The 19,793-nt window shown below is 43.9% G+C and overlaps 1 protein-coding gene across 4 annotated transcripts in view; it reads left to right on the top strand.

Moving 5' to 3' along the window:
- PDE6H (phosphodiesterase 6H) overlaps positions 1 to 1,111 on the top strand; it is an 89,791-nt gene extending 88,680 nt beyond the window's left edge. For all 4 annotated transcript variants that reach the window (XM_050955784.1, XM_050955766.1, XM_050955787.1 and 1 more), the window contains exon 4: positions 168 to 1,111. In XM_050955784.1, coding sequence (XP_050811741.1) covers positions 168 to 244 — 77 coding nt within the window. In that variant the 3' untranslated portion in view covers positions 245 to 1,111. The remainder of the gene's footprint in view (positions 1 to 167) is intronic.
- Positions 1,112 to 19,793: the final 18,682 nt, after the last annotated feature.

Genomic DNA, 19,793 nt, shown 5'->3' with positions numbered 1-19,793 from the left:
GTCTCTCACCTCTGTCTAGTCTTTGAATAGAGGCCCATTTTCCTTTCTCCTTCACCTAGCACTATTTCTTTAATAATCAGCCTGCCCATCTCTCTAGGATAGAAGAAACAATGGGGTATACTGAGCTTGTACTGAACCTATCCAGTTTCTCTCTCTCTGTCTTGCAGATATTACAGTGATCTGTCCATGGGAGGCTTTCAGCCATCTGGAACTGCATGAGCTGGCACAGTTTGGTATCATCTAAGTCACCAGAATCACTGCTGGTGTCTTCCAAGGTTCCAGAATGGTCTTCTTCACCATTGACACTTATTTTTGGCCCTTCCGTCCACCTGCTGACATTCTGTTGAGCATGTGCAGGGTGGCTTCATGAGATTCACCTAGTTCTAAACAATTCCTTCTCAGATTAACTTGGCAAGAAGTTATCAGGGACCCTGAATATTCACCAGGCCTCATCTGATGAAACTATTGGAAATGTTTAAATATCTCTGTACAATATCCTGTCTTCCCCCTGGAGTATTCATGTGTGTGAAGTCTCACCTGTATCCCCTGACTCCTAGGATGCTGTATGTATGAATTTTCACCCTATATGCCCGCTCTGAGTTACTTGAGATACTGTCTGTATGTGCCTATTTGAAGTCTTATCCTGTATTCCCACCCTTGACCCTATAAAATCTAACTCTGAATTAAACCCATCGCCCACTCTCAGGACACTCAAGCTTTCCATGTGTATGTGAAGTCCAACAGATGTGGATGATATTTCCATGATATCTGAGCCAGCAATCAATTGCTCTGTGTATATTCATAGGGAACAGAGTCCTGAGAGTCACCTATCCACCTTTCATTAGGAAGGAGAACCCGGAGTATCTCATATGAGCTCTCCAGAGGGAATCTGCCACTAAAATTCACCTCTCAGCCATAGAACAGATGGGCTTGGGAATACTACATCTTCCCTATATTATCCACAGGTTAGTGGAGTAGTTACTAGATTTCTGTTGCTCCAATAAGGACAGCTGACAGCCTGAATGTTCGAGATCATTAACTAAATCTATCACAGCACTCACTCCTTCGCTATCCTGAGGGTTTGCCATTCTAATCAAGTGACTCTCTGGGTGATATAAACTTTCATATTCTATAATAGAAATCCCTTCCTGTTCCTAGTACCATATTTACATGAGGAATAGTTTGTATCTGCCAGTTGTTGGTTAAGAAAATGGAGAAGCATTGCAATTGTCACTTGACAGTGATATATACCCATTAAGGGTATGTCCACTGGAACGTAGGTCTATGCGTGAGCCTTGGCTCAAGCCTAACCCTCCCCTTGCAAGTACACTGCAATTGCACTAACCTAGGGCTTGGACCCAGGGTTCCAGGACCCTGCAGGGCTGGAGGAGTTAAGCTGGCATCCAGGGTGCAAGCCCTATTGCTTTGCAGTGCAGATGGAGCCCCACTTGACATGGGTCCCGGGAGTCTGCTGGAAGTATCCCACAATTCCATGGGACAACTTCCTTGATCCTCTCTATCCCAACAATTTGCAATCCACTCTAGTAAAAATGGCAAACAGCAGCAGCTCAGGTTAGTGTTAACCCATTCTCTTCTGATCACTGATCTCCAAGCACACTGTCAGAGAGCCTCCAGGGCTTGCAATGGAAAACAAACTGATCAAGCCTTTTGCAAAGTGACCTGCTTCTTGGTAACATGCAGGGTAGGCAGTAAAGTTCTCCCAAAGTGCATCATGGTCCTAGGGCTAGAGCAGCCACATTTCAGAGGGTGGAGGTGCTAGGGATTCTGGGATATGGTTACTAAGACTTCGGTCTGCACACTGCAGTGTGGACGCCAGAGCCCTACGCTCAAGCCTGGGTTAGAAAAGTCTTAATATAAGGTAAAGATTACAATGTAGCTGCTCAAGCCCAAGGTTCCCTAGCACAGGCAACTGACTCAAGTCCCACTAAAGCTGGGCTTACATTGCAGTGTAGACATACCCTAAGGCATGGGCTGTGTACCAGCCAGATTTAGGTGAGTGCTTCTAGCACACTGCAGGTTTAGCATTAGCTGGAGTCCTACCTACTTTCTTCTTCCTCACATTTAGCATACAGTAGCCCTCCCCCTGCCCACATCACTCCCCAGCCCTATCAACCATGGAATGTGAAGCATTTTCCTTTCATGCCCCTCCCCAGTTCAAGCTTTGCAGATTGCATGTGTTGAAGTTGAACACCTGACCTCAGAAGTTGGTGCAGCAAGGTGAGGTGTAGGTGAAAGAGAACAACTGGGAGTAGGCAGGAGGAGAGTAGTTCTACTTAACCTTATGGATCTATCTCTTGGTCTCTGGCAGCCTTAGTCCTTGTTGGGCTGGGAAATGGTGATTCATTTAGCCACACTCGAAACTGTGCAGAGAAGGAGCAAGAATATTCCCTTCCTCTCTTGCATTAAAAAAGGATTTTAATTTTGTTCAGAGTCAAGGGGCAAATGGTTTTTATTATCTGATACTCATAAAAGAGGATGTCATTTTTCTAATCATTGTGGTGATCTTCATTCAAATTTACCTTTCCCTGGTTTACACTGCTTGTGTCAAACTATATATATATATATGTATATATATATATAGTTTGACACTTGATATATCCATTACAAGTACAAATTGTGTGTCAACTGGCGAACTACATCACAGGACTACTTCATATACAAGCCTGCCCACTGCTAAAGCACCCTCCCGCAACCTTTGGGGAAGATCCACTGAACCGGGGACTCAAATAATTGCATGGGACAATGGAAAAATAACAGGGATAAGTGTGAGGGTCAAAAGGAGGAAACCTGACAGGGACATCGAGCAGAGAACCCCGGACAGCGCCTACTGCTCCTCGAAGGTGTCAAGGGAGCCAGTGGACGCCACCCAGAGGAACTCTGCTCGGTTGTGTGAATGGATGGAAGATCGGAAGTAGGTCCCACAGTCACAGGAAACCCCCTCAGCCAATCACAGGATTACTTGTTAGGCAGATATCATCTATAACCTTTGTTTTTCATGCATTGTTGCTTTTCGTTTCTTGCATCCTTCTCTCCTTTTGCAGCTCTTCCTCTTTCTCAAAATCTTCTCTGTGCAGGTAGGATTTTTATTTAGGTTTTAAATATGATTGACTTATTTCATTTATTAATAGCCTCTGTTTTTTTGATTAAATAAAGATGTCAGTTTTCCTGTGCTTTCTCTCACCTTAAATTGCTCTATTTATATGATCCTTATCTCTCCGATTCTGACCATCTCTTATAATTTGTCTGGAAAAAGACTGATTGGTTCCAGTTTCTGGATCACACAAAGAAGTGTGGTCATTGCCTCTCTCATTAGTGTGCTTAATTAGGAACATAACATGAGGACTGAGCATTACAGTAGCCCTTGAGCTCTCATTTTTGTCCCAGGTTGAGACATGGCTTTGTGGCATTGGGACTTTTCTCTGCCACAAAGTTCCCTCTTTCTAAAGGCATCCAGAGATTGGGACATTCTAGTGAACATCAAGGTATTGATAAAGTTTCTCCTCTGAACCCTGTGTTAGTACATTCCCTTCCACCACAAGAGTATTGCTAGGTTTCCCCTTCAAAGGTGTCCAAAATCAATACGTTCCCTGCCAGCTCTCATATCTGGCTGAAGACCTGTTTTGCAGGGGTTTGGAGGCAGCTGCTGTTGGTCTTAGGTTTGGGGGATTCTTTTATGTTTATAGTCATTCCTTTCATTTTAAGGAGTTTTAAGATTTATAAAAAGAATTTTAAAACAAGTTCTCTTCTGGTCTTTAAAAAAAGAGAGAATGAGAAAGTCCCTGGAAACTTTATTTTCAGAAGAAGCTGTGAGAATTGGCAATGTTGCAAGGAAAAAAATATATTTAAAAAAAACTTATGAAATACTGCAGCATGTTCACATTGTAACAGGTTATTCTTTAGTCTTTTACTATTAAAAATTGTTTTTAAAATCCCAAAGAGATGATCTGAAATTACTTTTAACAATGGACACATAATGTTTTCACTCAAAGCATCTCACACTATTTCCTTCACCTCTGGCCAGATCGGACTGGGACAGAAGGAGCCTTTTAGAACCACTCCATCACCGCCCCACCTTGTAAGAAGGATAGATATTTTCTGAGCCATTGCTGCCATGTGGCCAATAAGAGACAGAGTTCAGTTATGACATCGTTTGAGAAGCAAATCTACATTCTCCTCTGTTTGTGCTGCTACCAGGGAGATAATACTTAATCACCATTTCCTGTGACAGGCCACTGTCAGTGGAATGGATAACAAGCAGGGGTGGGATTTAGCCCACATTTTCTGGAACTTCATAGCCTACATTTTCTGTAAATTATGGGCCAGGCCCTCACTGGCATAGTGTCAGCATAGCTCCATGGATACAGCCTTGAAGCTGTTCACAAACTCTTCATATGTTTCCCAACTCACTAACCCAAAATGTATTTAAATAGACCTTTTACTTCTAAATTCAAGAACTCTAGAAGCTCAACGCTAAGCAGCCCCATGATAACAAATCAATGTGTGAACAACCTAGTGCATAAGAGTCACCCTACAGGAACAACCCAGTCTGGATAGGCCATCTCTCATGAATCACCCTATAATAATACACTAGGGTACATACATGTGATGGGGGAGAACATATTGAATAAATGAGCAGATTTCCATATTACCAACACAAGTATTCATAAATCATGAGCCAGACCCCCCACTCCCAATCATGAAATGGGCTTAAAAATCCAAATATTTTTTAAAATAATAAATGTTGGGCTCTTTTTCTTTGCCTTTTGATTTCTGAGTCTTTAGAGTGTCTTTGCTAAAACACTTTACACTTTTTCTCCCCAACCTTCAAGGCTGGAAACTTACACACAAACACACACACACACACAAAGTGAAACTGAGATTCTCTAGTAAATCACCTGACTCAAGCAGCTGGGGCTTTAAGAAAATCACCAAATGTCACAAGAGTTGGCAACACTGACAAACTTTCAATCATTCATCTTACGTAACAGTAAAAAAAAAATTAAAAAATTAGAAAATATGAAATGTAATACTCTCTTTCTGAAGACTGCCTCCTTTCCCAGCTTCATACCTGCAACTAAGTTCCTGATACACTGCACCACCCTCTCAGAACATGCTCTCCTCTCCCGACTGTGCCCCTGCTCTAAGCAGTAATAGAAGCTTTCCTTTCTAATGGTTCTGATCACAGAGTTGAGGTACTTATTGCCAAGCTTTCCCCTTCAGGGTAAATTAGGCGTTTGGTTCTTTGTGTAGGTTACACAATAAGGCCTACAGTGAATCTCAGGTAAACAAGAATAAATCAATTAAGTTATATCTCAAAGGGTCATACAATCTCACTATAATCTCTCTCAACAGCAAAGATGTGTTCACAGGAAACAATTAGAAGAAATATGGAAAATTAAGTGAAAGGATTTAGTGGTAAGCCTGAAGCATTACTCCCTTGGTTAAGAATACCCAATTGTATAGCCTTTTTAGTGTTATATTATTAAGGCAGCAGCTGTGCTGTATTTGGGCTGGATCACACCTGAACAACATACCAGCACTTTTGCTGAATGGAGGTGTAACCCTTCTGCCCCTCTGAGTTGGCAGCAACAAGGGCCAGGTTCAGTATCCAGGGGTTCCGTTTCAATAACACAATGCATAACCGGCTCGAGCCCCCACCCAGTGACCTGGGACACTTACATACCACCCCCCGGGCGCCTCTAGGAGGCAATACTTCCCCTCTCGCAAGCATGGAGTCTGAGTGCAGCAAAATCCTTTTAGAAAAGGAGGGAAACAATGCGGCATCACATTGGAGAAACACCACAAACAGGATTATAACACAAACCATAAGCAAAAAAATCCACTTCCGAGTACGTCTGGCAATGTCCTCTCCCCTTAGGGTCTGAAGTCCAATAACCCCAAAGTCCAACAACCCAAAAGTCTCTGGTCAGTGCCACCCCAGAGTTCAAACGTTTATCTGCAGAGTTTTACTCCCTCAGCCTGGGTGGAAATGTGGCGGGGGGGAACCCAAACAGGGTGTTAAGGGGCACCTTAAGTGGGCCCGGGCCACTGCTCTGCCTCGCCGTGGAGTTCTGCTGCAGCCCTCACCACAACCAGCTCCACTACATCAGCCGTGCCGCTCCTCCAGCCGACCCGTGAGCCACTCCAGCCATCCCTGCAAACTGCTCCGCTCCATTCACTGTTCCATGGGCTGCTCCAAACTGCTCCGCTCTGCCAGCCGCTTAGCGATAGGTCTTCAGGCTCCTCCACTAGTTAACACAACACTCAGTGATTTCAGCTTGTAGTAGGGGAGCCCTGGTGCTGGTGCACCATCAGCCCAACAGAAATTCAGCTCAGCAGCCTTTAGATGGACTCCTAATAGAATCAAAATTAGCTCTACTCTTTAACAGTGGAAGGAGGAGGATGTGCAATTGGTGTTCCAGGCACTCAAAGGGGGCCCATACCATCAGGCACACGCACACACACCCACACACCACTCCCCAACATCTCTCAATTCACTGGGTTTTGGAACCCATGTCCCTTGTCTAGCAAGTACCACCCAACTGAGGTTGAGTCTTCTCTGTCACAAAGCAGTCCCACAGCTCCCCATTCACACAATCAGGGTGACAAACTCCACTCCTCCCACCCCAACAACAAAGAAACTGGAGATCCCAGAGCTGTAAAAACAGCCATCCCAGACTGCCATGGGCCACGCCAGATGGGGTGGGTGTGCCTATGCAAATGTTTGGAATTTCTTTCCACACGCTCTGGAATTCTTTCCACACTCCCCACAATTCACCACCAGATGTCAGGGTAGAGCTCATCCTGTTCTCAAAATAGCGTCTCTGCATTGCATGACCTCGCATGCACTGTACATGGGTGAGGTCACACCACATGGAGGACACTATTTTATACAGAAACAAAATGGTGTCCTCATGCAGCTGCATGGAGGTGTTCATTGTAAAGAACAAAACAGCATCCTCCACACAGCGTGAGCTCGCACACCCTGTACATGCGTGGCCGTACTGGCAGGGGTAGAGTACCTATAATTTAAATAGTAGGACTGCACCACTGAATAGCAGCTAGCGTTCCCAACTGAGATGGGGGTCTATTGAATTGCTAGGTGCTGTACAAACACATAGTGAGAAAGACAAAAGGTAGGAGGGGAAACAGAAGCACAGAGAGATGAAACTACTTGCCTGAGGTCACATAGAAAATCAGTGGCAGAGGCAAGCTTAGAATCCTGGTCTCCTAATTCTCAATCCATTGACACATCTGGCTTTGCTGATGTCTTCTTCAAAGTACCCAGGACTAAGAATCTTAAACATTCTGCTCTTGAAGAATTGTCTTTTAACTAATTAAATACTACATTCAAATGTACCTCTCACTAGAGGCCAGATCCTCAGCTGGTGTCAACAGGCATAGTTCCCTTGAAGTCAGCTAACCTGTGCTGATTTACACCAGACAGGGATTTGGCCCCTGTCCTTTAAGAATGCGTTCAATAACTTGGAAATTAACCCTTATTCCATAACCAATTCTCCCCTTGAAGTGTGCAAGGATCTCTTCTTTCAGAAAGAATAGGAAATATTACTAAAGATAGGCAGGCTCCATATAGTAAGAGGAAGTGGAGATTAAGAGATGTGTAGACAAAGATATTTTCAGACAAGATTTAAAAGGGAGTGGAAAGTGAACAAAGCCAAAAGATATCCGAAGGCTGCTTCATTGGCAGCGGCTGCAGAGGAGAAGGCTCCTGGATTACCTGTGGGAGGAATGTTATGAGAAGGGACACAGAAAAGGCTGCTGGCAGGCACCCAAACAAGTGAAAAGTTCAGCATACCACCACTTTACTTTTATAGACTCTTTCTTTTAAACTGTACCTCAAAATGCTTCAGAGAGTCAAGCAATACAGCAACCATGTTATAGAAAAGAAGGAATAAGAGCGGAAATGAAAGAACCTAAAGTCAAAGAGATGGAAATAACAGGAAGCCAGTTCTGCCTGGGTAACATGCCACAGGAGAAGACCCTCATACCAACAGCTACTAGATTGTGTGAAGGATGGAGAGGAGGCCTCTGCTAGATATGCAAAGAAAGTTGGGGGCAGGGAGGAGCAGAAAGAGGATATGTCTACATGAATATTTCATTTGTGGTAAGCTGGGGTGCTCTGGTGCCTCACACTAATTATCTGTGTGGACCCCACTGCTGAGCACTAAAAGTTCCTCAGTGCATGTCAATGTACTGCAATTTGAAGCAGAGATACAAAGATTCTGAGGTGCGAGGAGGAGATTTTCAGTGGACATTCACTGTCCTCATTTACTTGGAGTCACATTTTTCTCCCAGTATTTTTCTCACTGCTCCTTTCTCCTCCATGTTCCTGAGGCTGTAAATGAGCATGAATGTCACCGCCATATACATCGCAGACACCAACCTGTCTGGGCTGCTAGACAAGCTGGAGGTGGGGCACATGTATATGAAGCTCATCCTCCCATAGAAGATAGCAATCACAGTCAGACGGGAGGAGCAGGTGGAGAAGGCCTTTACTCTCCCGTGGCATCCAGAGTGCTTTGTCAGGATGATGAGGAGGATGTAAACATAGGAGATGCAAGTCAGGATGAAAGCGCTCACCACACTTGTCATGCTGATGGCAAAGATCAGGACACCATTCAGAAAGGTGTCAGAACAAGCCAGCTCCAAGAGCATCTGGATGTCACAATGAAAATGGTGAATGACAACGGAGGAGCCACAGAAAGGCAACCGGCAGAATGTGTAACAAGGATGTTGTGAAGCCACCTGTCCATGAGCTGGCCATGAAGGCAGCGCACATTGCTCTGCTCATGACCGTGTAGTGTGGGGGAGGCAGATTGCCACCTAACTGTCATATGCTATGGCTGCCAGCAGCAAGAGCTCAGTGCCCTTCATGGTGATGAAAAAAAAAACACATCAGCATAATGCAGCCACTGAAGGAAACTCACTTCTTCTCCAACAAGAGATTTACCAGCAGCTTGGGGGTGGTGATGAAGTAAAAACAGCTGTCTATGAAGGAAAGAGTGCTGAACAAGAAGTACATGGGATTGTGAGGTGATGGTCCAACCAGATCACCATCATTATGGTCACATTCCCCAAAGGGGTGACAACCGGGAAGATAACTAGGAATATCCCAAACAGTAACATCTGCAGCTCACAGAGGCCAGAAAAGCCCAACAAGTGGAACTTAGTGACCTGAGTTTGGTCTCCATTCCTCAAGACATTGAAAATAGCAAAGGATCAAGCTGGAAATCCCCATGTTTGTTAATACAAAATCAAACACATGCAGTTATTACAAGCATTCATACAACACTGTTATTTATAGAGCATTGTAGAGATGCTAATGGCTTACAGGCAGTAAAGAGACATAGGGCCACTACAGCTGCTTTGCAGACCTCCTGCATAATATGTTACCAAATACTGTATTATTCAAAACTTATTTAAATTGCTTTGATATCTTCATATTTTGACAATTGTTAACAAAGGAGAATAATTAACATCAAGGTATCAGGATGGAACAAGGTGTCTAGAGGGGTCCCCCAAGGAGCAGTATCAGGTCTGAGCTTATTTAACAAGTATCACCAGAGGCCCTAGGCAGGATTGAGGTCCTATTATGCTAAGCACTGTGACAATAGAAAGGTAAGCAACAGTGGCCTGATTTTCAGAAGTGCCCATCACGCACTAACTTCCATTTTTCTCACTGGGAGGTGTTGAGCTAGGAACACTTATGAAAATCAGGCCATTTGTTAATTAAATTTTTGGGTGATATTAAACTAGGAAGTTTTGTGAAAACCACTGAAAACAGAGATGTAACACCCTGTGGTCTGGAGATGTCAGATAGATGGACAGGATATCCGCTGATACTGAGCATGGAAAAAATGCAAGCTAAAACATCTGGAGATAATCATTCAAAACACAAGCCTTATGTAAGAAGAAATTTGGTAGGAATTAGTCCCAGGAGAGACGCAGGGGTGATAGCGTGCAGGAAATTAGCTATTAGATTGCAATGAGATATGCCAGCAAACAAAAGTCAGTGTGATTTTGGGCTGCATATACTGAGGCATCATTCACCACACAGAATCCTAATATGACACGAGAAGACTAATAGGAGCCTAACTCTGTTGTTACTACCCCCAAGAAATCTGCATTCACTTCTGGGTACTCCAGAAACTGCAAGTTTGATAAACTATAAGAAATTCAAAGACTATCAACAATAATGCACAATGGTGGGAGAGGAAACTTAGAGGAAAAGAGATAATGTAACTCCATTGACTTCAATGAATTTATCCCAAGCAGAGTTTTGATTCCCATTTGTCAATAGGGTATAACTAAGAAAGGATGACAAAGATGGTGACCTCATAAGAGTCTATTTGATGAGAACAAGCACAGAAAAATTTAGACTGGCTACATCAGGGAACCTTCCTAATGGTGACATCCATTAGAATGGACTCTTCTCCCAAAGGAAATGGTGAAGCTTCATTGTTTGGGTCATTTGAAACTAAACTGAACAAAACACTCAAGAATGCCCCACTGGGAACAATCTTGAATGGGTCAGAGAAGAGAGGAGAGGAAACTAGATGACCATGTTAAGTCTTTTCCATCTCTGCTTTTCTATGTATCTATGAAATAGTAAAGTACATAAAATGAAAAGCTTGTAAAATTCAGAATCACTCATTCCAACAGCAACTTTAAACACAGAAATCAATTCAGTTCTTCAGACATCTGCAAACTTTCAAATTCAATAGCAAGACAGAAAAGGTGGTAAAAAATGAAGATGTTTTAAGCAATATAAACAGCAGCCTGTGAAATGATAATTCTTCACTTGCCATCCTTTTCATGTAACTGAAGCAAAACCTTGTAAGTCAAGATTTCATTAATCTCCCTACCTGTTATCTGCCAGGATCAGTTATAGACTCATAGACTCATAGACTTTAAGGTCAGAAGGGACCATTATGATCATCTAGTCTGACCTCCTGCACAATGCAGGCCACAGAATCTTACCCATCCACTTCTATAACAAACCCCTAACCTGTGTCTGAGTTATTGAAGTCTTCAAATTGTGGTTTGGAAGACGTCAAGCTGCAGAGAATCCTCCAGCAAGTGACCCATGCCCCACGCTGCAGAGGAAGGCGAAAAACCTCCAGGGCCTCTGCCAATCTGCCCTGGAGGAAAATTCCTTCCCAACCCCAAATATGGCGATCAGTTAAACCCTGAGCATGTGGGCAAGACTCATCTGCCAGCACCCAGGAAAGAATTCTCTGCAGTAACTCAGATCCCATCCCATCTAACATCCCATCACAGACCACTGGGCATACTTACCTGCTGATAATCAAAGATCAATTGCCAAAATTAATTGCCAAAATTAGGCTATCCCATCATACCATCCCTTCCATAAACTTATCAAGCTTAGTCTTAAAGCCAGATATGTCTTTTGCTCCCACTACTCCCTTTGGAAGGCTGTTCCAGAACTTCACTCCTCTAATGGCCAGAAACCATAGTCTAATTTCAAGTCTAAACTTCCTAGTGCCCAGCTTATATCCATTTGTTCTTGTGTCCACATCAGTACTAAGCTTAAATAATTCCTGTCCCTCCCTTATATTAATCCCTCTGATATATTTATAAAGAGCAATCATATCCCCTCTCAGCCTTCTTTTGGTTAGGCTAAACAAGCCAAGCTCTTTGAGTCTTCTTTCATAAGACAGGTTTTCCATTCCTCGGATCATCCTAGTAGCCCATCTCTGAACCTGTTCCAGTTTGAATTCATTCTTCTTAAACATGGGAGACCGGAACTGTACACAGTACTCCAGATGAGGTCTCACCAGTGCCTTATATAACAGTACTAACACCTCCTTATCTTTGCTGCAAACACTTTGCCTGATGCATCCTAAAAGTGCATTAGCTTTTTTAACGGCCATATCACATTGGCAGCTCATAGTCATCCTGTGATCAACCAATACTCCGAGGTTCTTCTCCTCCTCTGTTACTTCCAACTGATGTGTCCCCAATTTATAACTAAAATTCTTATTATTAATCCCTAAATGCATGACCTTGCGCTTTTCACTATTAAATTTCATCGTATTACTATTATTCCAGTTTACAAGGTCATCCAGATCTTCCTGTATGATATCCCGGTCCTTCTCTGTGTTAGCAATACCTCCTAGCTTTGTGTCATCCGCAAACTTTAATAGCACATTCCCACTTTTTGTGACAAGGTCAGGAATAAAAAGTTTAAATAAGATTGGTCCCAAAACTGATCCCTGAGGAACTCCATTAGTAACCTCCTTCCAGCCTGACAGTTCACCCTTCAGTACGACCCATTGTAGTCTCCTCTATAACCAGTTCCTTATCCATCTTTCAATTTTCATATTGATTCCCATCTTCTCCAATTTAATTAATAATTTCCCATGCAGAACCGTGTCAAACGCCTTACTGAAATCGAAGTAAATTAGATCTACTGCATTTTCTTTGTCTAAATAATCTGTCACCTTCTCAAAGAAGGAAATCAGGTTGGTTTGGCATGATCTACCTTTTGTTAAACCATGTTGTAATTTGTCCCAATTATCATTGACCTCAATGTCCTTAACTACTTTCTCCTTCAAAATTTTTTCCAAGACCTTGCACACTACAGATGTCAAACTAACAGGCCAATAGTTACTCGGATCACATTTTTTCCCTTTCTTATGAAAAGGAACTATGTTAGCAATTCTCCAGTCATACGGTACAACCCCTGAGTTTACTGATTCATTAAAAATTCTTGCTAATGGGCTTGCAATTTCATGTGCCAGTTCCTTTAATATTCTTGGATGAAGATTATCTGGGCCCTCCAATTTTGTCCCATTAAGATGTTCGAGTTTGGCTTCTACCTCAGATGTGGTAATATCTACCTCCATATCCTCATTCCCACTTGTAATTCTTCCATCATCCCTAAGCTCCTCATTAGCATTATTAAAGACTGAGGCAAAGTATTTATTTAGATATTGGGCCATGCCTAGGTAATCCTTAACCTCCATTCCATCCTCCGTGTTTAGCGGTCCCACTTCTTCTTTCTTTGTTTTCTTCTTATTTATGTGGCTATAGAACCTTTTACTATTGGTTTTAATTCCCCTTGCAAGGTCCAACTCTACACGGCTTTTAGCCTTCCTCACTTCATCCCTACATGTTCTGACCTCAATAAGGTAGCTTTCCTTGCTAATCCTGTCCATCTTCCACTCCTTGTAGGCTTTCTGCTTTTTCTTAATCACCTCTCTGATATGCTTGCTCATCCAGCTTGATCTACAACTCCTTGATCTATAACTCTTGATCTACAAATCCTGCCTATGGTTTTTTCCCCTTTTCTTGGGATGCAGGCTTCTGATAGTTTCTGCAGCTTTAACTTGAAGTAATTCCAGGCCTCCTCCGCCTTTAGATCCACAAGTTCTTCAGTCCAATCCACTTTCCTAACTAATTTCCTTAATTCTTTAAAGTTAGCCCTTTTGAAATCAAAAACCCTAGTCCCAGATCTATTTTTGCTTCTCCTTCCATCTCATTTGAACTGAATTAGCTCATGATCACTTGAATCAAGGTTGTCCCCTACAACCATTTCTTCTATGAGGTCCTCACTACTCACCAAAACCAAATCTAAAATGGCGTCCCCTCATGTTGGTTCTTCAACTACGTGGTGAAGAAATCCATCTGCTATCACATCCAGAAAAATCTGAGCCCTATTATTGTTACTAGCACTTGTCCTCCAGCCTATATCTGGGAAGTTAAAGTCTCCCATGATCACACAATTCCCATTAGTGTTTACTTCATTAAAAACATTAAAGAGGTCTCTATCCATATCCAAATCAGATCCCGCTGGTCTGTCGCACACCCCAAGCACTGTCTCAGGGGAGGCTCTAGTAGCTTTCTTTCCCAGTGTGATTTTTGCCCAGACAGACTCTGTCTTATCCATTCCATCACTTCTTATTTCTTTACAGTTAACCTCATCATTGATATACAATGCTACTCCACAACCTTTGCCTTTATTTCTGTCTTTCCTAAACAGCACATAGCCTTCAATACCTGTACTCCAGTCATGACTACAATTCCACCATGTTTCTGTTATCCCTATAATATCCGGTTTCACTTCCTGCACCAGTAACTCTAGTTCCTCCAATTTGTTACCTAGGCTGCTCGCATTAGTGTACAGACATCTTAATTTTTGCCATTTGGCTTCACTGACATTCTTTATCCAGTTAGGCACAGACATTCTACCACAGTATCACCTATTAGACTGGTATCTACACTACCCTTCCTCCTTATGTCCATTCTTCTGCCCATGGCTGTATCCTCTCTTACTGTGTTTTCTTCCCTCTCAATGTTAAATTCCGGCGTGGAGATTACCTGGACATCTCCCAACCATCTCCCCCAAATTCCTAGTTTAAAGCTCTCTTAATCAGTTGAGCGAGCCTCCATCCTAGAAGTCTATTTCCCTTCTTACTCAGGTGAAGTCCATCCCGAGAGAACAGTCTTCTGTCCATAAATGCTTCCCAGTGGCCATACATCCCAGAGCCCTCCTTATAGCACCACTGCCTGAGCCATCTGTTGATCGCCATAATCTTGTCACACCTTTGTTGCCCTTCTCTAGGAACCGGCAGAATCCCACTGAAGATCACCTGAGCCTCGATTTCCTTAAGTGTCTTCCCCAGTCTGGCATAGTCTCCCTTGATACGTTCCAGTGAGAATCTAGCCATATCATTCGTTCCCACATGAAGGACAATCAACGGATTCTTTCCCGCTCCCGTTAGGATCCTTTTCAGCCTCAGGTCCACATCTCGTATCTTAGCACCCGGCAGACAGCACACCCTTCTGTTCTCCGGATCAGTTCTAATTATAGGCCTGTCTATTCTTCTCAGTAAGGAGTCCCCAATCACGTAGACCTGCCTTTTCCTGGTGACAGTGTGATTCTCCGGTCTATCCCCTGCTCCCACTGGCTGCAAGTCCTCTCGATTCCTATTCACCCTTGCAATCCTCCGCAACCCATCCCGTATCCTCCTGGGGCTCATATTTGGTGTTGTCTCCATTGACTCTTCCCCTCTTCCTGTAAGGCTAGCTGCTCTTCTCTTTTTCCTTGGCCTCTCACCTTCAGTGACCACCTGCTGTGCCCCTTCTTCATTTTCCAACTCTGCAAACCTGTTCCTGAGTTCTATTTCTCCTTCACTAGCCCGTCTTTTCCTCTGCCTGGTTCTCTTAGTCACATGCTTCCACCATTCACCTTCCTCACCCAGCAGTCTCTCCTCAGAATTCTTTGGTCCTGCTGCCATCTGCAAGTCTGAGCTTATCTCTTCAGCCTCCTCATGTCTTTGCTCCATCATCTGCTCGAATCTCCTTCTAAACTCTACCAGAGTTTCCACCTGCATCTCCAGTCCTCGGATCTTTTCTTCCATCAGCTCTATCAAGCAGCACTTCATGCAGACAAAACTCTTTTCAGGTACCCTCTCCAGCATCATGTACATGCCGCAGCTTCCACATCCAGTCATCCTCATTGTGTCTTTCACTGCTGCCTCTGTATCAGTCATAGCCTTCCCACCTAAAACCTGTTAGTCCACGAAACACAAAACAAAACAAACCCGCAACAGGCACCACAACACTGGCAGACCACAGCCCACTCCCTTCACTAACCTGTCAGTTCCTCTGCCTAGGTCTCTTAGGGTATGTCTACACTACGGGATTATTCCAATTTTACATAAACCGGTTTTGTAAAACAGATTGTATAAAGTCGAGAGCACGCAGCCACACTAAGCACATTAATTCGGCGGTGTGCATCCATGTACCGAGGCTAGCGTCGATTTCCGGAGCATTGCACTGTGAGTAGCTATCCTGTAGCTATCCCATAGTTCCCGCAGTCTTCCTCACCCATTGGAATTCTGGGTTGAGATCCTAATGCAAAAACAGTGTCGCGGGTGATTCTGGGTAAATGTTTTCACTCAATCCTTCCTCCGTGAAAGCAACGGCAGACGATCATTTCACGCCCTTTTCCCCTGGATTGCCCTGGCAGACTTCATAGCATGGCAACCATGAAGCCCGTTTTGCCTTTTCACTGTCACCATATGTGTACTGGATGCTGCTGACAGACACGGTACTGCAGTGCTACAGAGCAGCATTCATTTGCCTTTGCAAGGTAACAGAGACGGCTACAATCCCTATTGCACCGTCTGCCATGCCATTGTAAATTGGCAATGAGATGATGGTTATCAGTCGTTCTGTACTGTCTGCTGCTGTCATGGGTGCTCCTGACTGGCCTCGCTGAAGTCGCTCGGGGGCGCATGGACAAAAATGGGAATGACTCCCTGGGTCATTCCCTTCTTTATGTTTTGTCTAAAATAGAGTCAGTCCTGCCTAGAATATGGGGCAAGTGTACTAGAGAACCAGAGAGCACAGCTGCTCCGTGTCAGAGCCCCAGAGATCCCGCAGAAATGATGAGCTGCATGCCATTCTAGGGGATGCCCCTGCAACAACCCCACGCATTGCTTCCCTCCTCCCCCAACCCTCCTGGGCTATCGTGGCAGTGTCCCCCCATTTGTGTGATGAAGTAATAAGAATGCAGAAATAAGAAACACTGACTTTTTAGTGAGATAAAATGAGGGGGAGGAAGCCTCTAGCTGCTATGATAGTCCAGGCAGGACATTAAAGGGTGGCAAGGGAGAGGAGCTCAGCATCCTGCTGCTATGATAGTCCAGGCAGTACAGAATCTATTCTTTTGACAGGAAAGGGGGGGCTGATAGAGCTCAGCCTCCAGTTGCTATGATGAAGACGGTTACCAGCCGTTCTGTACCATCTGCCGGGGATGACCGGAAATCATTTCCATTTTTATCCAGGCGCCCCCGGTCAACCTCACCAAGGCCAGCCAGGAGCACTCACGGGCTGATGATGACAATGGATAGCAGTCATATTGTACTGTCTGCCATCGGGAAGACAATGCTGGTGTTCAGCGCTGCAGCACCCCGTCTACCAGCAGCATGCAGTAGACATAGGGTGACATTGAAAAAAGGCGAGAAACTTTTTTTTTTCCCTTTTCTTTCTGGGGAAGAAGGGTGTAAATTGACGACATATACCCTGAAACACCCAGGAAAATGTTTTTTGACCCTTCAGGCATTGGGAGCTCAGCCAAGAATGCAAATGCTTTTCGGAGACTATGGGGACTGTGGGATAGCTGGAGTCCTCAGTCCGCCCTCCCTCCCTCCATGAACATCCATTTCATTCTTTGGCTTTCCGTTACGCTTGTCACACAGCACTGTGCTGTGGACTCCGTATCATAGCCCTGAGATTTTTTCAAATGCTTTGTCATTTCGTCTTCTGTAACGGAGCTCTGATAGAACAGATTTGTCTCCCCATACAGCGATCAGATCCAGTATCTCCCGTACGCTCCATGCTGGAGCTCTTTGTGGATTTGGGACTGCATGACCACCCGTGCTGATCAGAGCTCCATGCTGGGTAAACAGGAAATGAAATTCAAAAGTTCGCGAGGCTTTTCCTGTCTACCTGGCCAGTGCATCTGAGTTCAGATTGCTTTCCAGAGCGGTCACAATGGTGCACTGTGGGATACCGCCCAGAGGCCAATACCATCGATTTGCAGCCACACTAACCCTAATCTGACATGGCAATACCGATTTCAGTGCTACTCCTCTCATTGGGGAGGAGTACAGAAACCGGTATAAAGAGCCCTTTATATCGATATAAAGAGCCTCGTTGTGTGGACGGGTGCAGGGTTAAATCAGTTTAACGCTGCTAAATTTGGTTTAAACATGTAGTGTAGACCAGGCCTTAGTCTCCCCTGCAAACTCCCCCTGTAAACTCCCTCTGAAACTCCCCTGTTTACAGCTCTGTTTGCTGGCTGCTGTGTTATCTCTCAAGATTTCCAAAAAAACAGCATAGAGAATGAGTGTGGACAGCTGATGAGAGATTGTTCCTTGTGGGCTTCTAATATCACATGGACAGTTGCTACATACCTTTAATTCCTAGACCTAGAGCATTGCCTGGTGCCCTTAGGAAGGTGTTGGATAAGGGTTAGCTAGCAGAAAGGTACCAGCAACTAGGAAGCAGGTTAGTTCCCGTGGAGTTTTTAGGAGGTGGAGGGCAACTAGGCAGCTGCAACACTTACACTTTCTCAGCCAGCTCACCAGCTTTACTCCCTCCCTTGTTCCCTTCATTCTCTCTTCCAAGTTCTTCCTCCTTTTTGCCCTCCTTTCCCTCCCTTTCTCCCCTTTGCATCATCTGTTCTGCACATGAGAATATGAGAATGGCCATACTGGGTGTAACCATGCCTCTGTGGGTCACAAATGAGAATACCAAATTCAGGACAAACTGCTGAGAAATAAGGCAGATACACCCCAAAACTGGAGGTTATTCTCCCATGAGAGATACCAAACCAGCAACAAAAATAAACGTCTGTTTCACCACACTGACTGACAAGAAGTTGGAACAGCAGTTTCCTAAGGCATTCCAGTCCTTGTATCGCCATCAAAAACACTAGACTTAGAGATGAGTGGTTCTTTAAAACCAATCTCCTCAAATAAAAGGTTCTTCTGATCCCAAAAGACCAGCCACACACCCAGGTCAATATACTACTCAGATCTTACCCAAAAATCACCCTTTAGTATCTAAAATCTAAAGGTTTATTCCTAAAAAGAAAGAAAAGTGAGAGTTAAAACTGGTTAAAGGGATCAAATGCATACAGTAATTGCACAGTTCTTGGTTCAGGCTTGTAGCAGTGATGAAATAAACTGCTGGCTGGATAAGTCTCTGGCTGCTTCCAAATAATTGGAAGGACCTCAATCTCTTGGTTAGAATGCTCCCATTAGTATAAATCCATAGTCCAGAGGCTGGAGCAGGTAAGAGGCAAAATGGAGGTGTTTTCAGAGCCTTTTATAGCTTCTGCCATGTGGAGGGAAAACCGTTGTTTCAAACAAAGCCCTCAGCACAGCTAGTGGAAAATCACAGGTGACAAGATCGTGTTTGGAGTCACATGGGCGAGTCACACGTCCATGCATGATTCCGCTTAGACATAGTAGGAAATCATTACCTATACCTCAAACAGCATGTTTATAGGAAAGTCCCTTCAAGGGTAGGTAGGCGTCTTCCATTGTGAGTTAAATGTTCTTTTGATGGACCACTCAATTTGAATAGTCCCTCCAAGATGTGCTGGCTAGCTGCCTTGTGGGCATTACCCCAGAAGCAAACAATTGAAATCCAGTTATAGAGCAAATTCTCATAACTTAAATTACAAAAATGATACATGCATACAAATAGCAGAATTATATTCAGCAAGTCATAAACTTTCCATAGACACCTTACTTGATAACCTTTGTACAAGATTTGTTGCAAATATATAACAGTGGTTGCAACAATGATCTATATAGTCATATTTTATTCAGATAATATCACACTGGGTCAAACCAAAGGTCCATCTATCCCAATATCCTGTCTTCTGACAGTGGCCAGTGCCAGATGCTTCAGAGGGAATGAACAGAACAGGTAATCATCAAGTTATCCATCTCCTGTCACCCATTCCCAGCTTCTGGCAAACAGAGGCTAGGGATAATCTACCTCTTTCTATCCTCCCATCTAAGCTCCGCTTTTTGCTTCTTCTTCTTCTTTTTTTTTTTTTTTTACTATCTCCCCATTTTCAACTCATCTCTGCTTCCTCCTGGCACTGACAACTGTCCTAGTCCTGGCACACCTCATCTACGCACCTCTTTTTCTCTCTCCTTTCCCAGAGTGTTTTCCACTCATTTTCCACAGGTATAAGTAAC

This window comes from Gopherus flavomarginatus, chromosome 1 (genome assembly GCF_025201925.1).
Source record: "Gopherus flavomarginatus isolate rGopFla2 chromosome 1, rGopFla2.mat.asm, whole genome shotgun sequence".
Lineage (NCBI taxonomy): Eukaryota > Metazoa > Chordata > Testudines > Testudinidae > Gopherus > Gopherus flavomarginatus.
This window is presented reverse-complemented; position numbering and strand designations above follow the sequence as displayed.